General features: G+C 40.0%; 1 protein-coding gene across 1 annotated transcript in view; it reads left to right on the top strand.

Annotated features, from left to right (window-relative positions):
* Positions 1 to 3,129: 3,129 nt before the first annotated feature.
* Positions 3,130 to 17,715, top strand: part of LOC140995090 (ADAMTS-like protein 3) — a 332,910-nt gene continuing 318,324 nt past the window's right edge. Inside the window, exon 1 of the mRNA XM_073465011.1 lies at positions 3,130 to 3,239. Coding sequence (XP_073321112.1) covers positions 3,189 to 3,239 — 51 coding nt within the window. The 5' untranslated portion in view covers positions 3,130 to 3,188. The remainder of the gene's footprint in view (positions 3,240 to 17,715) is intronic.

Raw genomic sequence — 17,715 nt, 5'->3', positions numbered from 1 at the left:
AACATCAACCCTTATGAGTCTTTGTCCTCCTAAGATATAATCGTGCTTGTGTTACAAAGATTGTTACCATTTGGTTTCAAGGTTTGAGTCACAGTTTCCGAGTATCTACAGGCTTTTGTAAACCTAATCTAAGACCTTTCAACACCTTTTCATGCAACAGGAATTAGACTTCATGGTTGAAGCCTTGGTAAAGAAAGACAGCAGCAGATAAATCCAACATATTACCTATTGAACACAGCTTTTGAGCTTTTTTCTTTGGTATCCATTACCTTACCTACTCTGCAGTCTCATTCCTTCACAATGACATGTCATTTCTGGTTGAAATCTTTGAAGTGACGGATGTAGACATGAAGCTTGTGCACCTGTGGTTGTGTCAGATGATGAAAGAAATAGAAAGGGAGAAAGTGGTGAAATGTTTATATCATTTAGTCATGTTGAGACACACAGTATGGGCTGTTGAAGACAAACCTTGAGCACATGACTGTGCTGGGGGGTTGTGTGTGGAGCAGACAAAGGTTATATCTAAATGCTATGCTGTAATTATGACGTTGTATGTGCTTAAGATGTAAAAGGTTCATCAGTTCATTACAGCTGAAATCCTGTCATTCTCTAACAAGCAGGCATTGTGGTGGTCAGACTTTGACACGGGAGACTGCTGTTCGCTTCTGTTCCCTACTGACAGACAACAGAAGATTCGACCATGACTGTGATCGTTTCCTAATCTTAACCAAGTAGTTCCTCCTTTGATCATGAAGACAGAGGTTCCCTAACTACATAGTTGTTTCTAACCTCAAACCCTCTTTTGCTAACTCTGACCAAATAAGTTTTGTACCTTCACCTAACCAAACCTTAACCATACTTTTTTAATGGTTATGGATGGCTCTGTTCTTGCTGATAGATCAGATCAGAAATACTCATGTTTCTGAGACTGAACGTTTGTCCAGAAAATGACTGAACTAATGTAAAGTACACACATAAGCTGTTCAGTCTATTCGGTTGACTGCTCTCCCTCTTGTATGCATCAGACGACAGGGCTAGAATTAATGGTAAAGCGTATAAATGTGGGATGAGTCAAAAATTTCATTTGAATTAAAGTGTCGATAATCAACATTACTATATGAACAATGTATCATAATTACTTGTATGTAACGGATTCTTTTAGTGACAAACCCACGGAGAATCATCATCTACCTCTGCAGTTCCCTCCACTTTTATGGAGCTTGATGATGTTTTTAAATTTATTCTTTTGGTTTTGCTTTAACTGTTTTGGTTCAGTCCCGACTTAGAATTCATGTCAGCTTTACAAGGAGAATATATGTTTGTCTTTTGTTTGTTCTGCCTCACCCCAAATGGTAAAAAAATAAATAAATCAGTTTTTGGAGTTGATTGTGCTACCATGCTAATATATGTCACTACTGCTAATATAACACTTTTTCTTTTTTCCTTTTTTTTTTTTTTTTTAAAAAAGCTACCTGAACAGTACTGGTGATATACTGTAAATAGCATATCGTATTAGGGCCCGACCATTATGATTTTTTTGGGACCGATACTGATATTAAGAAGTAAAAAATTCTGATAACTGATATATTGGCCGATAAAACTTTTACATTTTTCAAAAAAATATACAAAAACAAATAACTTATTTTTTGATTCCTTAATATAGTTCAAACACTTGTGACAAAGATATGAATTGAAGGCAGAACATTTAAGTGTTTTAGAATATTTATTAAATATGCATTTGCTATTATATTTTGAAACTCAGACATTAACCATTTTTCTTACTGCAAAGCATGTCTACATGAATTTAGCTTATATTTACAAATTAGGAATGTGTTATTATCTTTATATTTAGGTAATAGGTAGGTGTATAAGCAACATAATAAGTAAAATATATTATATTATTTGAAATGCACCTCTCTGATGCCCTCTAAACGTCATATTTTCTCTACTCTATGGTTTGGAACCATTAAGTCATTATGAACCAAACTCCAACCAGAAAAGGCTTTTCTTGCTTAACGTTATCAAAACATGTCATCTTTTGTAATATTTCTTTTTTAGTGTATATTGGTCAAAAACAGTCAAGAGATGACCAATGCCTCTGCTATTGGTTGCAGGGGGAACCTGTTAAAACCTTGTGCATCCTGCTTTTGCAATATTTTGAGAACTTTGAGGAAAAAAAGAGAGCCAGAGAGAGAGAGAAGTGTGAAGCTGTTAGTGACCAGTGCCAGTCCTCCAACACTGTTTTACTCAGGGAAACACATACAAGTAGCACTTCTGCCATGTCTGTCTCTAAGTGGCTCTAACATCCTGCCGGAGACACCACTCCCACTAATCTTAATGGTGATCATCTCTTTGGACACACACGCACACACACACACACACACACACGCACGCACGCACGCACGCACATGCACGCACACAGACACACACACACACACACACACACACACACACACACACACACACACTGTGTCTTTCTCTGGGGATCCCTCGAAATGCCAGATGCCAGTTATTCCTATCCAGTCTCAGTGTCCAGCACAGTCTGAATCCCTGTCAGTTTAATAGTCACTCTTCCCCTCCCTGCCTTTGGATTATGCTGATCATCCAAAAATCCAGCATTGGACATTCTGACTGCTGTGTAAAAATGACCTGAAATGAATTGAATATATTCAAATGGAGCAGAATGTATAAAGGATCAGCAGAGGGCTTTGTCATGTTGGAGCGCAGCTTTTCCTCTCTGTGAGTTGAGTAGGAGGAGGGGTGGAGAAGGGTGGGGTGCCTGGCCTGTTTGGGGAGATGATTTCACAGCCTCTGTTTAGAAAACACCAGCGAGGTCCAGGTTTTAGCTTACTAAATTAACCTGGGAGTGCCTGAGATCACATTTATTACCCAATATACAGTGTGTGTGTGTGTGTGTGTGTGTGTGTGTGTGTGTGTGTGTGTGTGTGTTTGTGTTTGTGTGTGTTACAGATTTGTTGCATGATAATGATCTGAATTTAATGTCATGCCCATGCACTTTGCCTGGATACTGATTCATCTGATTCTTTGAAACTGTGTGTGTGTGTGTGTGTGTGTGTGTGTGTGTGTGCGTGCGTGCGCGTATGTTTTTGTGTTGTCAGTGTGCAGAGAGTCAGCCCCAGAGTGCAGTGTTTCTGCCAGAGTTTGCCCTCTCACCTCAGGGCAGCTTCATGGAGGATGCCACAGAAGATCAGTTTCTAACCTACAGATACGACGACCAGGTCAGTCCCACGCTCTCTGCTGTTGCTGGATCAGTATGCATTTGTAAAATTGATGATATTTTTAAGTGAAATGGCATCACTCACTGCCTCTATGTGGTTTATTTACCTACATGTTTGTTTTGACATAAAGAAAACAGTCCAAATGGGAACACTGATGTCAGCTGTCACTAATCCAGTGTATGTACACATTTCACATAATGTGAAAGGCAGTGAATCGTGTCATCACACAGTGCTTTAAACACATACGCATGTTGCTTCTCTGACAGTAACTCAGTAACTGTGAGGTGATTTTAACACAGTGACAGCGGTCAGAATTGTCGCACAGACGCAAGAGACTTTTACCAAAACACAGTCAATACAAAAGACATGATGAACATCACTCTTTGTTTTATCAGAGCTTGGGGCATCAGGTCCAAAAAGTATGAAAAAGTGATTTCTTTCTGTTGTTACAAAGTTATGTTTTTGTTTGATGTAATGTTGCAGAGGTGGGAATCTTTGGCAATCTATCAATCAGATTTGATTGGTGTCAGAATTACACTCAAAATCGATTCTTGACTCCAGTCATTTGCCCACTAAGCTGCAAATGAAACATAAATGAAGCTTTGTGTTAGTTCTTGCAGGACAGAAGTCACTCGCCCAAACTGTAATCAGCTGACAGCCTGCCGATCAAATCATTGTTACCAATCAGTCTCACACCAATCACAGCTATTCTCACCACAAGGCCATGGTCCATTTACAGTCCTATCAGGGCCCAAGGTTAAAATACAGTATTATATCAGTATACTTATTGTCTTCCTTATGGCTCAAACTTGTATACCCTGGGGGATTTTCTGCATCATGCTCCCTGTTTTGGCTTAGCATGCTGCTTGGTCAATTCAGGGAGCATTTTAAGAGCGGCGCCGTCAGCGCCAAGCATAACTGTACTCCATTTGTTGCAATAAATGGTAAAACATATGACGAGTGTTTTCCTGACTGAACTGAGAGTTAAGCTAACCGGTCTTCATGAGGGTCACTGATTGTCATGCAGTGCTAATTATGAAGTCTATAAATCCAAAGTGTGCCAGAACACCTGTGCCTTTTTTGAAGATAAACTAAAAGATGTTCCACCTTTTTACATTCCATAATTATAATATTATTAATGTTACATCAAAATATGTGAATCTTTTTAGAATTTAGGATGATTTGAATCGAAATTCTTATGTTAACTTTTTTTTCTTGCATTGTTTTTCAGCACTTATGGTACAAAGGAAATTGGCATTGTTGACACAGGACTCAAACCCTAAATGTAATCTATCCGCTATCACACTAAACCATGTGATAAACCCACAGGTCCTCCGTGTCACTGTCGTATTTGGCCTCGCCTACCTGGTAAAACAACACATTCTTATTCAATTGTCGTTGTCATTCTCGTTCAAGTTAGCAATAATAAATGAATTAACTAGAATGGCACTCAGTAGAGCCCCACATTCCCCTTTAATTCAGTCAGCCTCATTCAAAATCAAACTCTATAGCCCTGTATCATTGCTTCACCTAAATAATTTTTAATTGTTTGTTTAGCATGATCCATGCATTATTCCCAGAGAAATCAAGGGACACGCCCTGTCTTGCAATGTTAAAGAAAGTGAGAAAAAATTCCTCTCTCAGATAAAGTCTCTTTATCTGAACCTGTTAATTAGGTCTACTCTGGGCTGAGACCCATCCTCCATCTAGGTTTCCTGGAAATCTGTTCAGTAGTTTTTGAGTAATCCTGCTGACAAACCAACCGACCAACAATCAGACTTGGGTAAAACCATAACCTCCTTGGTGGAGGTAACGACTGAAATGTTCATTACACTTTCAAAATAAAGGCACCAAAACCTTACTTGGTAAGGTTTAGAAAAAGCTCATAGTTTGACTTAAAATAATCGCTCGCTTAAAAACAATCACCAATGGCTACTGTCTCCCCTGCTGGTACTGCACCTTCATACATGTGTGTACATTTCATGCCTAGGTAAGGCAAACTCACACGCTTTCCTCTAGTGGATAGGTGGGTCAAATACACACTTTAGTGGTACACTGGGCTGCACAAAGACATGATTACAGATGTTTAGCTCACAGACGAGGTCGTGGTACTGAGTTCATACTTACTTAGCTCACTTGTTATTTTGTGTATAGGCCGAAGTATTTAATTCTTCATTGTTTGTGATTAATGTGCTGTGAACATCAGTGTCTTCTTAACATCATTATGTTCTATTCTTTAATGTTGAATCCTGATTCTTTTTGTTGGACTACCTCCTTTCAAAATAAATAAAGCTTTTCTAAGCCTTCTTTTTGGAGCACTTCCCAGGAACCTTTGGAAGATTGGTTGAATTGGTTAAAAATTGAAAATTGCTTAAATTTAGTCAATGTCTATTGCTGTCCACTGTCCACTGTGTTTAAACCTATTTTCAGTATTGCTTGCAGGTTTTTTTTAGACTTTTGATGGTGGGAGAGCCTTTTCTTTACTATTTTACAACTGTCCCTTTAAGGTTTTAAAGGAACAGAGATATCATGTCAGAGACAGTCGATGTATTTAAAGAAAACACAATATAGTTTGTGCACGAACACACACGCTTGCGGCCCCATGTAGGTGTTTAATGTTGGTGTGAACGGCAGATGGTGTTGCCTCAGTGCAACAGAGTGGGTGAGAAGCTACAGGTTGAGTAACAGGTGGAGGACCATAGGCTCTGTTACCTCCATCGCCTTCCCCACAGCCGACTGTATGTGCTAACTGATGCATGCTCCAGTTACTCCTTGGCAGTGTACTGCAGGTAGCAGAAATTAAGTGTCAGCAGTTCTGCTTCCTGTGTTTTTCCCACCACGATGGCTAAGGAGGAATACGCTTTAATTTCAGTGCAACAGAATTCAAAGAGGACATGAGGGGTTCTTGCCATTATCAGGAATTAATGGACAACCTGGAGGCCAGAACTGTCCGCCCCACAGCAGAGGGGACTTTTTTTGCACTGATGACTATAATATCTGAAATGTCACAGACTGTGCAGATACACCTGACTACAACAATGAGCTAAATAAATTCTTCCTACCATGTAGCTTATTTATTTATTCCTTAGACCTCACTTTTCCTGACTTTCAAGGTGCAGACAGATTATAATTTGCTAAATGTGTGTTGGCCGCAAGTGTTCTAAATCAGTGTGTACAAAGGGTGTCACAATTTGGATTTAGAAAAAAAAATTGATCACAGTGAGCTTTCAGTTTCGAAATCAAAAGCAGGACCGGTGATCCGCTGCTGTTCTTCTTTTTGTTTTTGTATATTTTAAATTTGACCTAGTTTGCTACATAAAAAAAAAATATATAGATCTTTCTAAATCAAGACTCAAACAGTCAGTGGTTAAAAAATAGGAGGAGACTAGAATTGCTTTAACGTACAGAAGCCCTTAATGGTCATGGGTCAAACATAATATTTCCTCTGTTTTGATAAGGAGGTAATGAGTTAAATTTTATTTGTTTTCTCGAGATCACAAGTTAATTTTCTTTGTTTATGTCATTATCACAAAATTGTGGTTTTCCCAAGATAATGAGAATATTAATCATGAGAAAATTATTTTGTAAGATTGGTAATACACACTACTCTATGGGGTTGGTTTTGGTTTTGATTTTAAAGCAAATCACATTAGCTTTTAATGAACTTTTGCCATTAATAATGGATACTCAAATCAGTTGCTACACTTTGAAACCAAGCTTTGTTATCCCGAGATAATGAGATAAATTAATCCATTATCACAAGAAAAGATTGTTCCCTCTTATTTGTTAAAGCTTAATGTCTATCAGATCAGCAGTGCCATGCCAGCATCCATACAGGGCATCTTAACAAATGTAGCAAGTTCATGTGGTTTGCTTTTAAATTCCCAAAACCCACCCCACAAAGCAGTATGTATTTAATGCTCCACTCATATGAAGCTTATGAAGTAGTTTTCTCATGATTCATGATCTCATTATCTTGGGAAAACCACAATTGTTATGTCGTGATAATGACATAAACAACTTGTGATCTCAAGAAAACAAATAGAATTTAAGTCGTTATCACAGGAAAATGGAGGAAATAATATGTTGGACCCATGAGCGTTTAGGGCTTCTGTATTAACTCAATAGATGGTTTAGATTTCGCAGTTAGAGCTATTACCTTCATTCTCTAATGGGCACGTTAAAAAGAAGAAAAAATGGGTGGGAGTTTAGTGCTATAAAAGTGCTGTCAGTAGGTGTTGGCACTGAGAGTAGTTTTCGTCTCATATTGCATTCCAGTAGAGTTCTGTGTGCTTTGATGAGGAGAGCGAGGTAATTTTCTACTCTTCACTATCTGAAAAAAAGGCTTGACAAATGCAAATTGCTCTCAGAGCATTTTCTATGCAACGCTGAAAATTAAGCCTCTGTATGTTGTGTCGAAGGGTTATTGGGTTTAGTCACACACACACACGCGCGCGCGCGCACACACACACACACACACACACACACACACACATATTGAATGCACCCATTCTTCTCCTTATAATTTCTGTAATATGGAGATTTTTTTTTCTTCTGTTTGATTCAATAAAGCAGCACAGAGCAGTAAAGAGATCCATCTGGCATTGCTGTGCGGTTAATAAGGCGACGTCTCTGCACAGCTTTGGATACATCCACATAAGTCAGGTTAAGAAAGCCTCTCGGCTGACAAATATCATACAAATGATCCCTACCAAAATGCAGAAACCTTGTTTGGAGACATTCTGCTTGGATGAGTCGCCTGGAGTCCTCAGGCTGTCTGCACTGCTGAGGCCTGTTGTTGTTCTGCTGTATGCCACAGCCTCGCACTGAGGCTGCACAAAGGTTGAGGATGACATTGTGTGTGCACTAGCTAAACAGTGCCCAATGCATGAAGCACTCTTTCTATAGGGCTTTAACAATGTGAAAGGAATTACTTCCCTTCTATAAATTAATGTCTCTTGCTGCTTTGCTTTCCAGAGCAGATGGACTCTGAAACATTTAACAGGGCTCTTACAGTCGCTTTATGTAGCCTAAATCCTCCAAGAGTGTCCTTAACAGGCACATACAGGAGATCTCTTTATTTTGACAGAAACCATGACACTATGGCATGTGAACACCTTGAACATTCTCATGGTGAGAAATGAAGAAGTGCGACTATGTGACACCAGGGCCCAGTATTTCAAAAGTGATCTGACAGGATTATCCTGGTCGGATTGGATTAAATCTAGATCTGATCTGAAAACTGGGTATTTCAACACAGATCCAGATAATCCTGATCCTGAAGATCAGGATTCAGCTCTGGTAATCCAATCCTCCCTTGAATCCAGATAAAAGGCTGGATTTGGGTATTTCAGAACGCAAGGCAGATGTCTGGATCAACTTGATACCAAAATTTCAGGATCACTTGAATCACACCTCAGAGGTGGATTTGACTTGGATTGACAAAGTCTCAGCTCCACTTCTCCTAGATATTGTTACTCAAGATGTTTATTACACTTTATCTAAAGTGTTAGTGTTTTACTTTTAACAAATAAAGTAATTGTAAGAAATTTAAAGCATAGTAAAATATTTTTGACCACACTTTCTGAAACTGCTGTAAATAAAAGTAACAATTACAGACCTATTTCTCAAATTCTAGTTCACCAAACATTGTAACTTGCATGTACCAAAACATCAGAGAAAGACAACAGGAATGCAGGATCCAAACAAAGTTTAATTCCAACAAAACAAAGACATTTCAAATAATGTGGCCACTAACTAAAACAGGACCTAACCCATCTCAGAGGTCAGAAGTGAGCTGTTTCTCCAATAGCTTTATTTTCAATTCCGTTTTTTCTTTGCTGAAGCAGCGTCAGCTTTATTTGTTCGTTGGCCAGTTCAATTTGTTTGACCGCCCTCTCGGTCTCCATTTTGAGGAGCTTTTTATAGGCATCCTCATCACCAGCATGCCTCTTCCGTCTCCGTCTCTAATAATGCACTTTTAAAATGTTTGGATATAGCTTGAATGTGATTTTAAAACATGCAGCAATGTATTTCAGTAAGTGTTTGTGTACACACTGATTATTTTACTTCATCAAATCAGATCCTTTTATAAATGACCATAATTATGTTAAGTGAGAGCCTTCTATATACGGGAGAGAAATTAGGATGAAAACATGTTTCTAATTGTGTCACTGACCAAGGTATATACCATGAAAGTAATGCTATTACAATTTTTAGCAGTTTCAAGCACTTTATTCAAACTCCAATTACTTGAAAACCTTAAATGTATCAATACAATTAAAGCATTTCCAAGGATTTCCAGCACTCGCCCTGTTGTAGCTGAGTGGTCCATGGCTGTGAGTGACTCTGAAAGTAGAAGGTGTATGAGTATCTTAATCCACAATCCCAAATTGTGTTTATGTACACAAAAACATGATATCATCACCAGCATTACTGTAGCATTCTGACACTTCTGAACCAACCGTATAGTTAATACTCATACTGTGTAGCGTTATGTTTTCTAAGTACTGCAGCAGGTCTGTACACATGTAGCCTATTTATAAGTCTGCTGTGTTGCCAATGACGTGACGCTAATGATAGCCCGCGAGCTGCTTAACACACAAGTCAATGGAGCCGGGTTAGCTCCCGTTAGCACGGCCGCGGCTCAATTAGAGATCGCTACGGCCTGGTTTTAATAAGGTATATTTAAGACAGGAGAGATTCGCGAACGAGCAGTCTGCACTCGTGCGAGCAGGGGAAAGTATTGCGAGCGGACTCTGCGCACGCTCGAGCTGTTTTTCTCTTCGCAGGCTACAATATTGCTCGAGGGGGCAGAGATGCAGGATACAAAATAGCTCTCGAGTGCTTTGAAAGCGCTCGGGAAAAAAAAATGCGCTTGCGGATCCCAATTGCGTGCGCGCAAGTCTCATTGCGCGTGCGCGGTTTATGTCAGTATTCTATCCCCATACAACTCATTCCTGCAGATTCGTTGTCATCAACATCAGGAGGATATGTATTTTTTGTAATGGAAGGAACTTGTACTGTACAACAGCAGAGTCATATACTGACTTTTCTAAAAGTTTTTATTCTTCACTTCTCTTGTTTGATGTTAAGTTGCTCACCACAAAACTTCCTTCAAATATTTCACATTAAAAGCCTTCATGACAAGGAACGGGACCTGCCTACTGAGCTACTTATAGATTGTTAATGTGAAATGCTTTTACAGGAAGTGTTGAGCTTCATTGATATTTTCATCCAGGCTGTTTGTTTGTTACAGATCAGGCAGTTCTCTTTCTGGCACTTTTTACTGAAGAGAGGCCAAAAAGATCAGTCACGTCACAAAGCTGTGATAACTCACATATGAAAACATTAATAGAAGACTGAAATGTCAGACCAACTTTGTCATCACTTCCTTATTAAACACACACAGATGCGTGCGCGCGCACACACACACACACACACACACACACACACACAAAGCAAAGTGTTTTGTAGGAGACCTAGTTGATTCCTTTGACTGGAATCTGTAGTTAAAACAAAGATGTCAGGCCGGGCCCAGTTGAATAAGTTTATAATTTTTCAGGCCACAAGGCCCAACAAGACAGCCAACAGAGAGTGTAATCATTTTCAGTTTTTACTTCAAAAACTGTAAGAACAAAACATACAAAACAGTATGTGTACCTTTGTATCTTTTCTGGATACAGAAAACCACATGTTGTTGCAGTATTAGGTCATTGTGCAAATGCTATAACTGTGGTGACAATGTCACAAATGTCTCTAGTCATTTTTGCCTCGGGCGCCATAGTGGTTTCAACTGGTCCTGACTGGCTTTGATTATCTTCTAAGTGTCAGTATTTGTGACACCCAGTTAGCAGGTAGGGCTTTGACTGAAGAATTATATGAAAAAAAACCCCAAGTAAATACAGTGGAAAATTGAACAGTCAATCAGTTGTCTAAATTGTTGATTAATTTTCTGTCGACTAATTGATTAAATGAGTAATACTTAGCTTGTCGTACTGGTAGTGGTCCCTCAAGTGTGTTCGACATGAGATGTACCATTTTTGTTTGACAAGTCTGCCAGCAATGTTTTCCTAATGTGCATATTGAGATCCAATCACAAAAGAATGAAGATGAAGAGAATCTTAATTATTACCATGTGTAAATGCAAAGGTCCATGATTATATCCAGATATAATAGTCAGGAATAAATGGGCTTTTAATGTCTGAAAACACCATATTTATAGGACAGAACAGCAAATGTTAGGAAATGTTGGGGTGTTTTTTTAATGTTAATTTTTGATTAAGCCAACCTAATTAGTTTCTGCTAAATACGACGTTCACCCCTCAGAATGATGTAACATTGAGAAAGACAGTATCAAAGTAGTGAAACGGACCTGCTTTTTTCTCAAACCTTGTAGCTGCGGACAGCAATAAGACACAATCAAAGTGTGTGTGTGTGTGTGTGTGTGTGTGTTGTGCCAGTAATGTGAAAGTTCCTGAATCCCTTTTATCAGCTGCCTCTAGCAAAGCAGCCTCAGTTAATGATTCGTATAAAGTCTGTTAGCACATGACAACAAGTCGCACTCAGGGTGTCTACTGTCACAGAGAGCAGAGAGTTGACTCGACTGCATCTCTGTGGGCTCACTTAATTGTTTCTAAAGGTGTTTTCATATAGTCCTTTCAAAATGAACCAAACTCAGTCCTCTTGAAGTGGACCAATAGAAAAAGACTGTTCTGTTCTGTTCTGTTCACACTTTATTTCCTCTGGAGCTTAGACCTTTACCAATTTGGAATGTTGGTATTTTTACTTGGAACAAGAGCTGAAGTTCCTCTTTTTTTTCTCATGTTATTGCATCTATCGGGTAGTTTTTTGTTTGTCTTGACATGGCCCTACAGTGCAGTTCTATTGAAGCCTATCACTTTCATATGAACCGACAATTGCCATTTAATGTATTTTTTGCTCCATATCTGACGAAGAGCAGTGATTTCTTCCTGGGACCAAACTACTTTTCGTACATATGCCTTACTAGCATTGGCGGACATGGTTTTGTGTTTGTTTTTTCAAGTGTCCCAGTGTTGTCTATAGCAAGCCTAGAGGGCTAAAATACAATGGGAAAGGGTGAAGCAAAGCTTGAGCACGATGTTCACAATGCACAGGTTAAGTTAACCACAATGTGGCGAGCCATACTTCGACCACTTCCCAAGGATGTCTGAGAACGGTTTGCTTCAGAGGGGTCCGAGTGTTCATATACGTGTGCACAAAAAATAATTACTTTAGAGGGCTGAAAGGAACCAAGTATTAAAAAAAGCTATGATTGGGCCCAGGTTATATAACTAAGCTCTTGCAGCTCTGATGACAGTTCCTTTCTGTTGTCAGACAGAGACAAAAAAGGTTGAGAGCCACTGTCTAAACTATCAAAGACCAAAGTTGTAATAAACCAGATCTTATCTTTAATATTGTGACACTACTTGGAATAAACTCTCCAATTCAATTGTTCAGTGTTTTCAAAAACTATGTAGATTTACTACTGTACTGTCTATGCCAACAACACAAGTCAGCTGTAATAATGTTCACACATGCTACTGGAAGAATTGTCTCCTGTGTGTTTTTTTGTGTTAAGCCTTTGCACCACTGTAAATGTAAGTTTTACCTTAGTCTTATGATTGAACGTGATACTACTGAGTTTGACTATATGTTTGAAAAATCTTTGCCATGCTAACCTGAAAGCACTTTACATGCCACCGCAAAAAGCAAGTTAATTAGTTATGATTATTAGTTTTTGGCCTTTGTCTCGTGTAGGTCAGGTGATTCATTATCTCAGTATTACATTTTCTCTTCCCTCCCTCTTTTAAATTTTTACTCCAGTCTTGACAGCAGCACCATTGTCTTGTGTGGGGAACCTAGTTTTAAAACACATTTTGTGCTAATGTCATGTGATGTCGTTAGTGGTCACATGGAGATAATCCTGCCTGAAGTTAATTGACTTTCTTGCTCAAAGAGTTTCAAGTGGACTGAATCTCTGTACCTCACCCAGACTGCCATTTCGACCAATTAAGTCCATCAAGTCATCATATTTTGAAAGCCAATCAGACTATGATCAATAATAAATACACTGACAAACCAATCAGTAGCAGAGACAGAGAGCCCTTTAAAATGTCATTTACTTATAAATAACTGCTAAAAAAAATATGACGGATTGCCTGGCGGAGGTTGGCTTGGCATGAGTGGATGTGTCCACAGCCAGCTGAGGCACACAGACAGAAAGGCTATTGAGTGGACATGCTGGAACTGACCTTCTAATGGCAGTTAAAAGGGAAACTGTGGTTGTGGTCTGATGGCTCTCAGCTCCAATGCTTATTTTTGAGGTGACACATGCTGCAGATGAAATCCCCTGCAGCCACACTGTGGTCTGTGGTGTGAATGTGCGTGTGTGTGTGTTTCATCTTCTTTCCCTGGGTTGCTCATAAATGCTGCTCCTTGGTTGGCATATTGATTTATGATGATGAGATTCTAACTCTACACACACTTGAGTGCCAATCCAGGCGGTCTGTTGGATTTTTGGGATGTATGTCTGCATGTTCAAAAATTTTTTTAATGTTTTTAATGTTCATTGGTCTAGAAAGCTTTGAGTGCGCTGTGTCTGTGTGATGTATGTTTTAATATCCTCTGGGGTCTTTGTGAGAAATAGTTAGTTATGGGGGTAAATCCTTACAGACAAAACTTTAATTCTCCACACTATTTGTGTAAGGGAAAATATATTCTGTTTTTCAAAAGGGTATACATTTTTTTTGGACATATATGTCCACATTGCTATCAACCATTATCAGTCTAAGCTGTCTGTCTGTCTGTCTGTCAGTCTGTCTGTCCGTCTGTCTGCCAGTCTGCCAGTCTGCCACCATTTATCATGTTACCAGTACCTTGCAGGTCAGTGGTCCATTGAGAGTTGTCCAGAGACCAGAAGATCACTGATTGGTCAGCTTTAGCTGCTTGTGTTTTTCCTTAGTTTCTGATGCAGGTAGAGATTGTTGATAGTCATGGCCGTACCCAGCATTGAGGTCACCGTCATAAAAGTTGTCCAATAATTACCTAAACATAACTCTACTTGAAATATGCAAAAATATTGTACTGCGCTAAAATAACCGATTTTATCATCTGACCAGTGGCACCGGAATAACAGTGATTTATAAGCCTACATACATGGAGAGAATCATTTTAGTAGCCTCCGAATTAAATGCTGCGGTCAGTGAAACAAAGTATTACTTTGTTACCTTTATCAACTGACGATGGGTGGTGCTGCAAAAGCAAACCAACCATGAACCTACCTAAAGGCAAGAACGAAAGAGGAAAAGAATAACAGATCAATACCAGTGATGTTTTCAATACGGACAGAGACACCAGAGTATTTGTAAGTCATCCCTCCCAACCATAGACTAATAAACTATGAAAATGTCCAAATGTCCGTAAATACTTCAGAACCATGGCTGGTGTAACGTTAGACTCAACCAAAGTTTCTTAAAATCCACTCACCAATAACAGGCGGTGGGCCGAACGTGTTTTGCATGTATGTATGATATGAAATAAGTATTAAATCTAAAAAGAATGTTGACAGTCCTGGTTTGATCAAATATTTTCATAAATGTATATTTTAATCAGTCAGTCCAGCTGGCGTCAGGTCAGTGTGTTTGCCAAAGGAGAGGCAGAGACGTACTTATTAACTCAGTTTTGAAGAAGACCAGTATCTGTACAGCATCAGTTAAAACAGGTATGGTAATAAAGTTACAAAAACAAATGCAAATTTACTGACTGTTACAACGAGTGGTGTAAAAATGTGTCGTTATGGAAATGTTGGTGCTTTTTCATCCTTGGATTGCGTCATCTGTGTAAACTCTGCCCAGTAGCTAGCCTTGGTATTTTCATGACTTAATTCTAGCAGACTTTGGTAGCATGTAAATAGCCTATCAGTTGACCATGTGTTTACTTTATTCACTGACAGATGAAAATGAAAAGAGAAAGAGAGGTGATGGAGGTGAGAGAAAGAGAAAGAGAGGTGATGGAGGTGACAGAAAGCGAAAGAGAAAGAGAGGTGATGGAGCTGAGAGAAAGAGAAAGAGGTGATGGAGGTGACAGAAAGCGAAAGAGAAAGAGAGGTGATGGAGCTGAGAGAAAGAGAAAGAGAAAGAGAGGTGATGGAGGTGACAGAAAGCGAAAGAGAAAGAGAGGTGATGGGGCTGAGAGAAAGAGAAAGAGAAAGAGAGGTGATGGAGGTGACAGAAAGCGAAAGAGAAAGAGAGGTGATGGGGCTGAGAGAAAGAGAAAGAGGTGATGGAGGTGAGAGAAAGAAAGGTGATGGAGGTGAGAGAAAGAGAGAGAGAAAGAAAGGTGATGGAGGTGACAGAAAGAGAAAGAGAAAGAGAAAGAGAGGTGATGGAGGTGACAGAAAGAGAAAGAGAGGTGATGGAGGTGACAGAAAGAGAAAGAGAAAGAAAGGTGATGGAGGTGACAGAAAGAGAAAGAGAAAGAGAGGTGATGGAGCTGAGAGAAAGAGAAAGAGAGGTGATGGAGGTGAGAGAAAGAGAAAGAGAGGTGATGGAGCTGAAAGAAAGCGAAAGAGAAAGAGAGGTGATGGGGCTGAGAGAAAGAGAAAGAGAGGTGATGGAGGTGACAGAAAGAGAAAGAGAAAGAGAGGTGATGGGGCTGAGAGAAAGAGAAAGAGAAAGAGAGGTGATGGAGGTGACAGAAAGCGAAAGAGAAAGAGAGGTGATGGGGCTGAGAGAAAGAGAAAGAGAGGTGATGGAGGTGAGAGAAAGAGAAAGAGAAAGAGAGGTGATGGAGGTGACAGAAAGAGAAAGAGAAAGAGAGGTGATGGAGGTGAGAGAAAGAGAAAGAGGGGTGATGGAGGTGACAGAAAGAGAAAGAAAGGTGATGGAGGTGAGAGAAAGAGAGAGAGAAAGAAAGGTGATGGAGGTGACAGAAAGAGAAAGAGAAAGAGAGGTGATGGAGGTGAGAGAAAGAGAAAGAGAGGTGATGGAGCTGAGAGAGAGAGAAAGAGAAAGAGAGGTGATGGAGCTGAGAGAAAGAGAAAGAGAAAGAGAGGTGATGGAGCTGAGAGAAAGAGAAAGAGAGGTGATGGAGCTGAGAGAAAGAGAAAGAGGTGATGGAGCTGAGAGAAAGAGAAAGAGAAAGAGAGGTGATGGAGGTGACAGAAAGCGAAAGAGAAAGAGAGGTAATGGAGGTGACAGAAAGAGAAAGAGAGGTGATGGAGGTGACAGAAAGCGAAAGAGAAAGAGAGGTGATGGAGCTGAGAGAAAGAGAAAGAGAGGTGATGGAGCTGAGAGAGAGAGAAAGAGAAAGAGAGGTGATGGAGCTGAGAGAAAGAGAAAGAGAAAGAGAGGTGATGGAGCTGAGAGAAAGAGAAAGAGAGGTGATGGAGCTGAGAGAAAGAGAAAGAGAGGTGATGGAGGTGACAGAAAGAGAAAGAGAAAGAGAGGTGATGGGGCTGAGAGAAAGAGAAAGAGAAAGAGAGGTGATGGAGGTGACAGAAAGCGAAAGAGAAAGAGAGGTGATGGGGCTGAGAGAAAGAGAAAGAGAGGTGATGGAGGTGAGAGAAAGAGAAAGAGAAAGAGAGGTGATGGAGGTGACAGAAAGAGAAAGAGAAAGAGAGGTGATGGAGGTGAGAGAAAGAGAAAGAGGGGTGATGGAGGTGACAGAAAGAGAAAGAAAGGTGATGGAGGTGAGAGAAAGAGAGAGAGAAAGAAAGGTGATGGAGGTGACAGAAAGAGAAAGAGAAAGAGAGGTGATGGAGGTGAGAGAAAGAGAAAGAGAGGTGATGGAGCTGAGAGAGAGAGAAAGAGAAAGAGAGGTGATGGAGCTGAGAGAAAGAGAAAGAGAAAGAGAGGTGATGGAGCTGAGAGAAAGAGAAAGAGAGGTGATGGAGCTGAGAGAAAGAGAAAGAGGTGATGGAGCTGAGAGAAAGAGAAAGAGAAAGAGAGGTGATGGAGGTGACAGAAAGCGAAAGAGAAAGAGAGGTAATGGAGGTGACAGAAAGAGAAAGAGAGGTGATGGAGGTGACAGAAAGCGAAAGAGAAAGAGAGGTGATGGAGCTGAGAGAAAGAGAAAGAGAGGTGATGGAGGTGACAGAAAGCGAAAGAAATGTGATGGGGCTGAGAGAAAGAGAAAGAGAGGTGATGGAGGTGAGAGAAAGAGAAAGAGAGGTGATGGAGGTGAAAGAAAGAGAAAGAGAGGTGATGGGGCTGAGAGAAAGAGAAAGAGAGGTGATGGAGGTGACAGAAAGAGAAAGAGAGGTGATGGAGGTGACAGAAAGCGAAAGAGAAAGAGAGGTGATGGGGCTGAGAGAAAGAGAAAGAGAGGTGATGGAGGTGACAGAAAGAGAAAGAGAGGTGATGGAGGTGACAGAAAGAGAAAGAGAAAGAGAGGTGATGGAGGTGAGAGAAAGAGAAAGAGAGGTGATGGAGGTGACAGAAAGAGAAAGAGAAAG

The sequence above is a fragment of the Pagrus major genome, chromosome 4, assembly GCF_040436345.1.
Source record: "Pagrus major chromosome 4, Pma_NU_1.0".
In the NCBI taxonomy this organism is placed as follows: Eukaryota; Metazoa; Chordata; class Actinopteri; order Spariformes; family Sparidae; genus Pagrus; species Pagrus major.
This window is presented reverse-complemented; position numbering and strand designations above follow the sequence as displayed.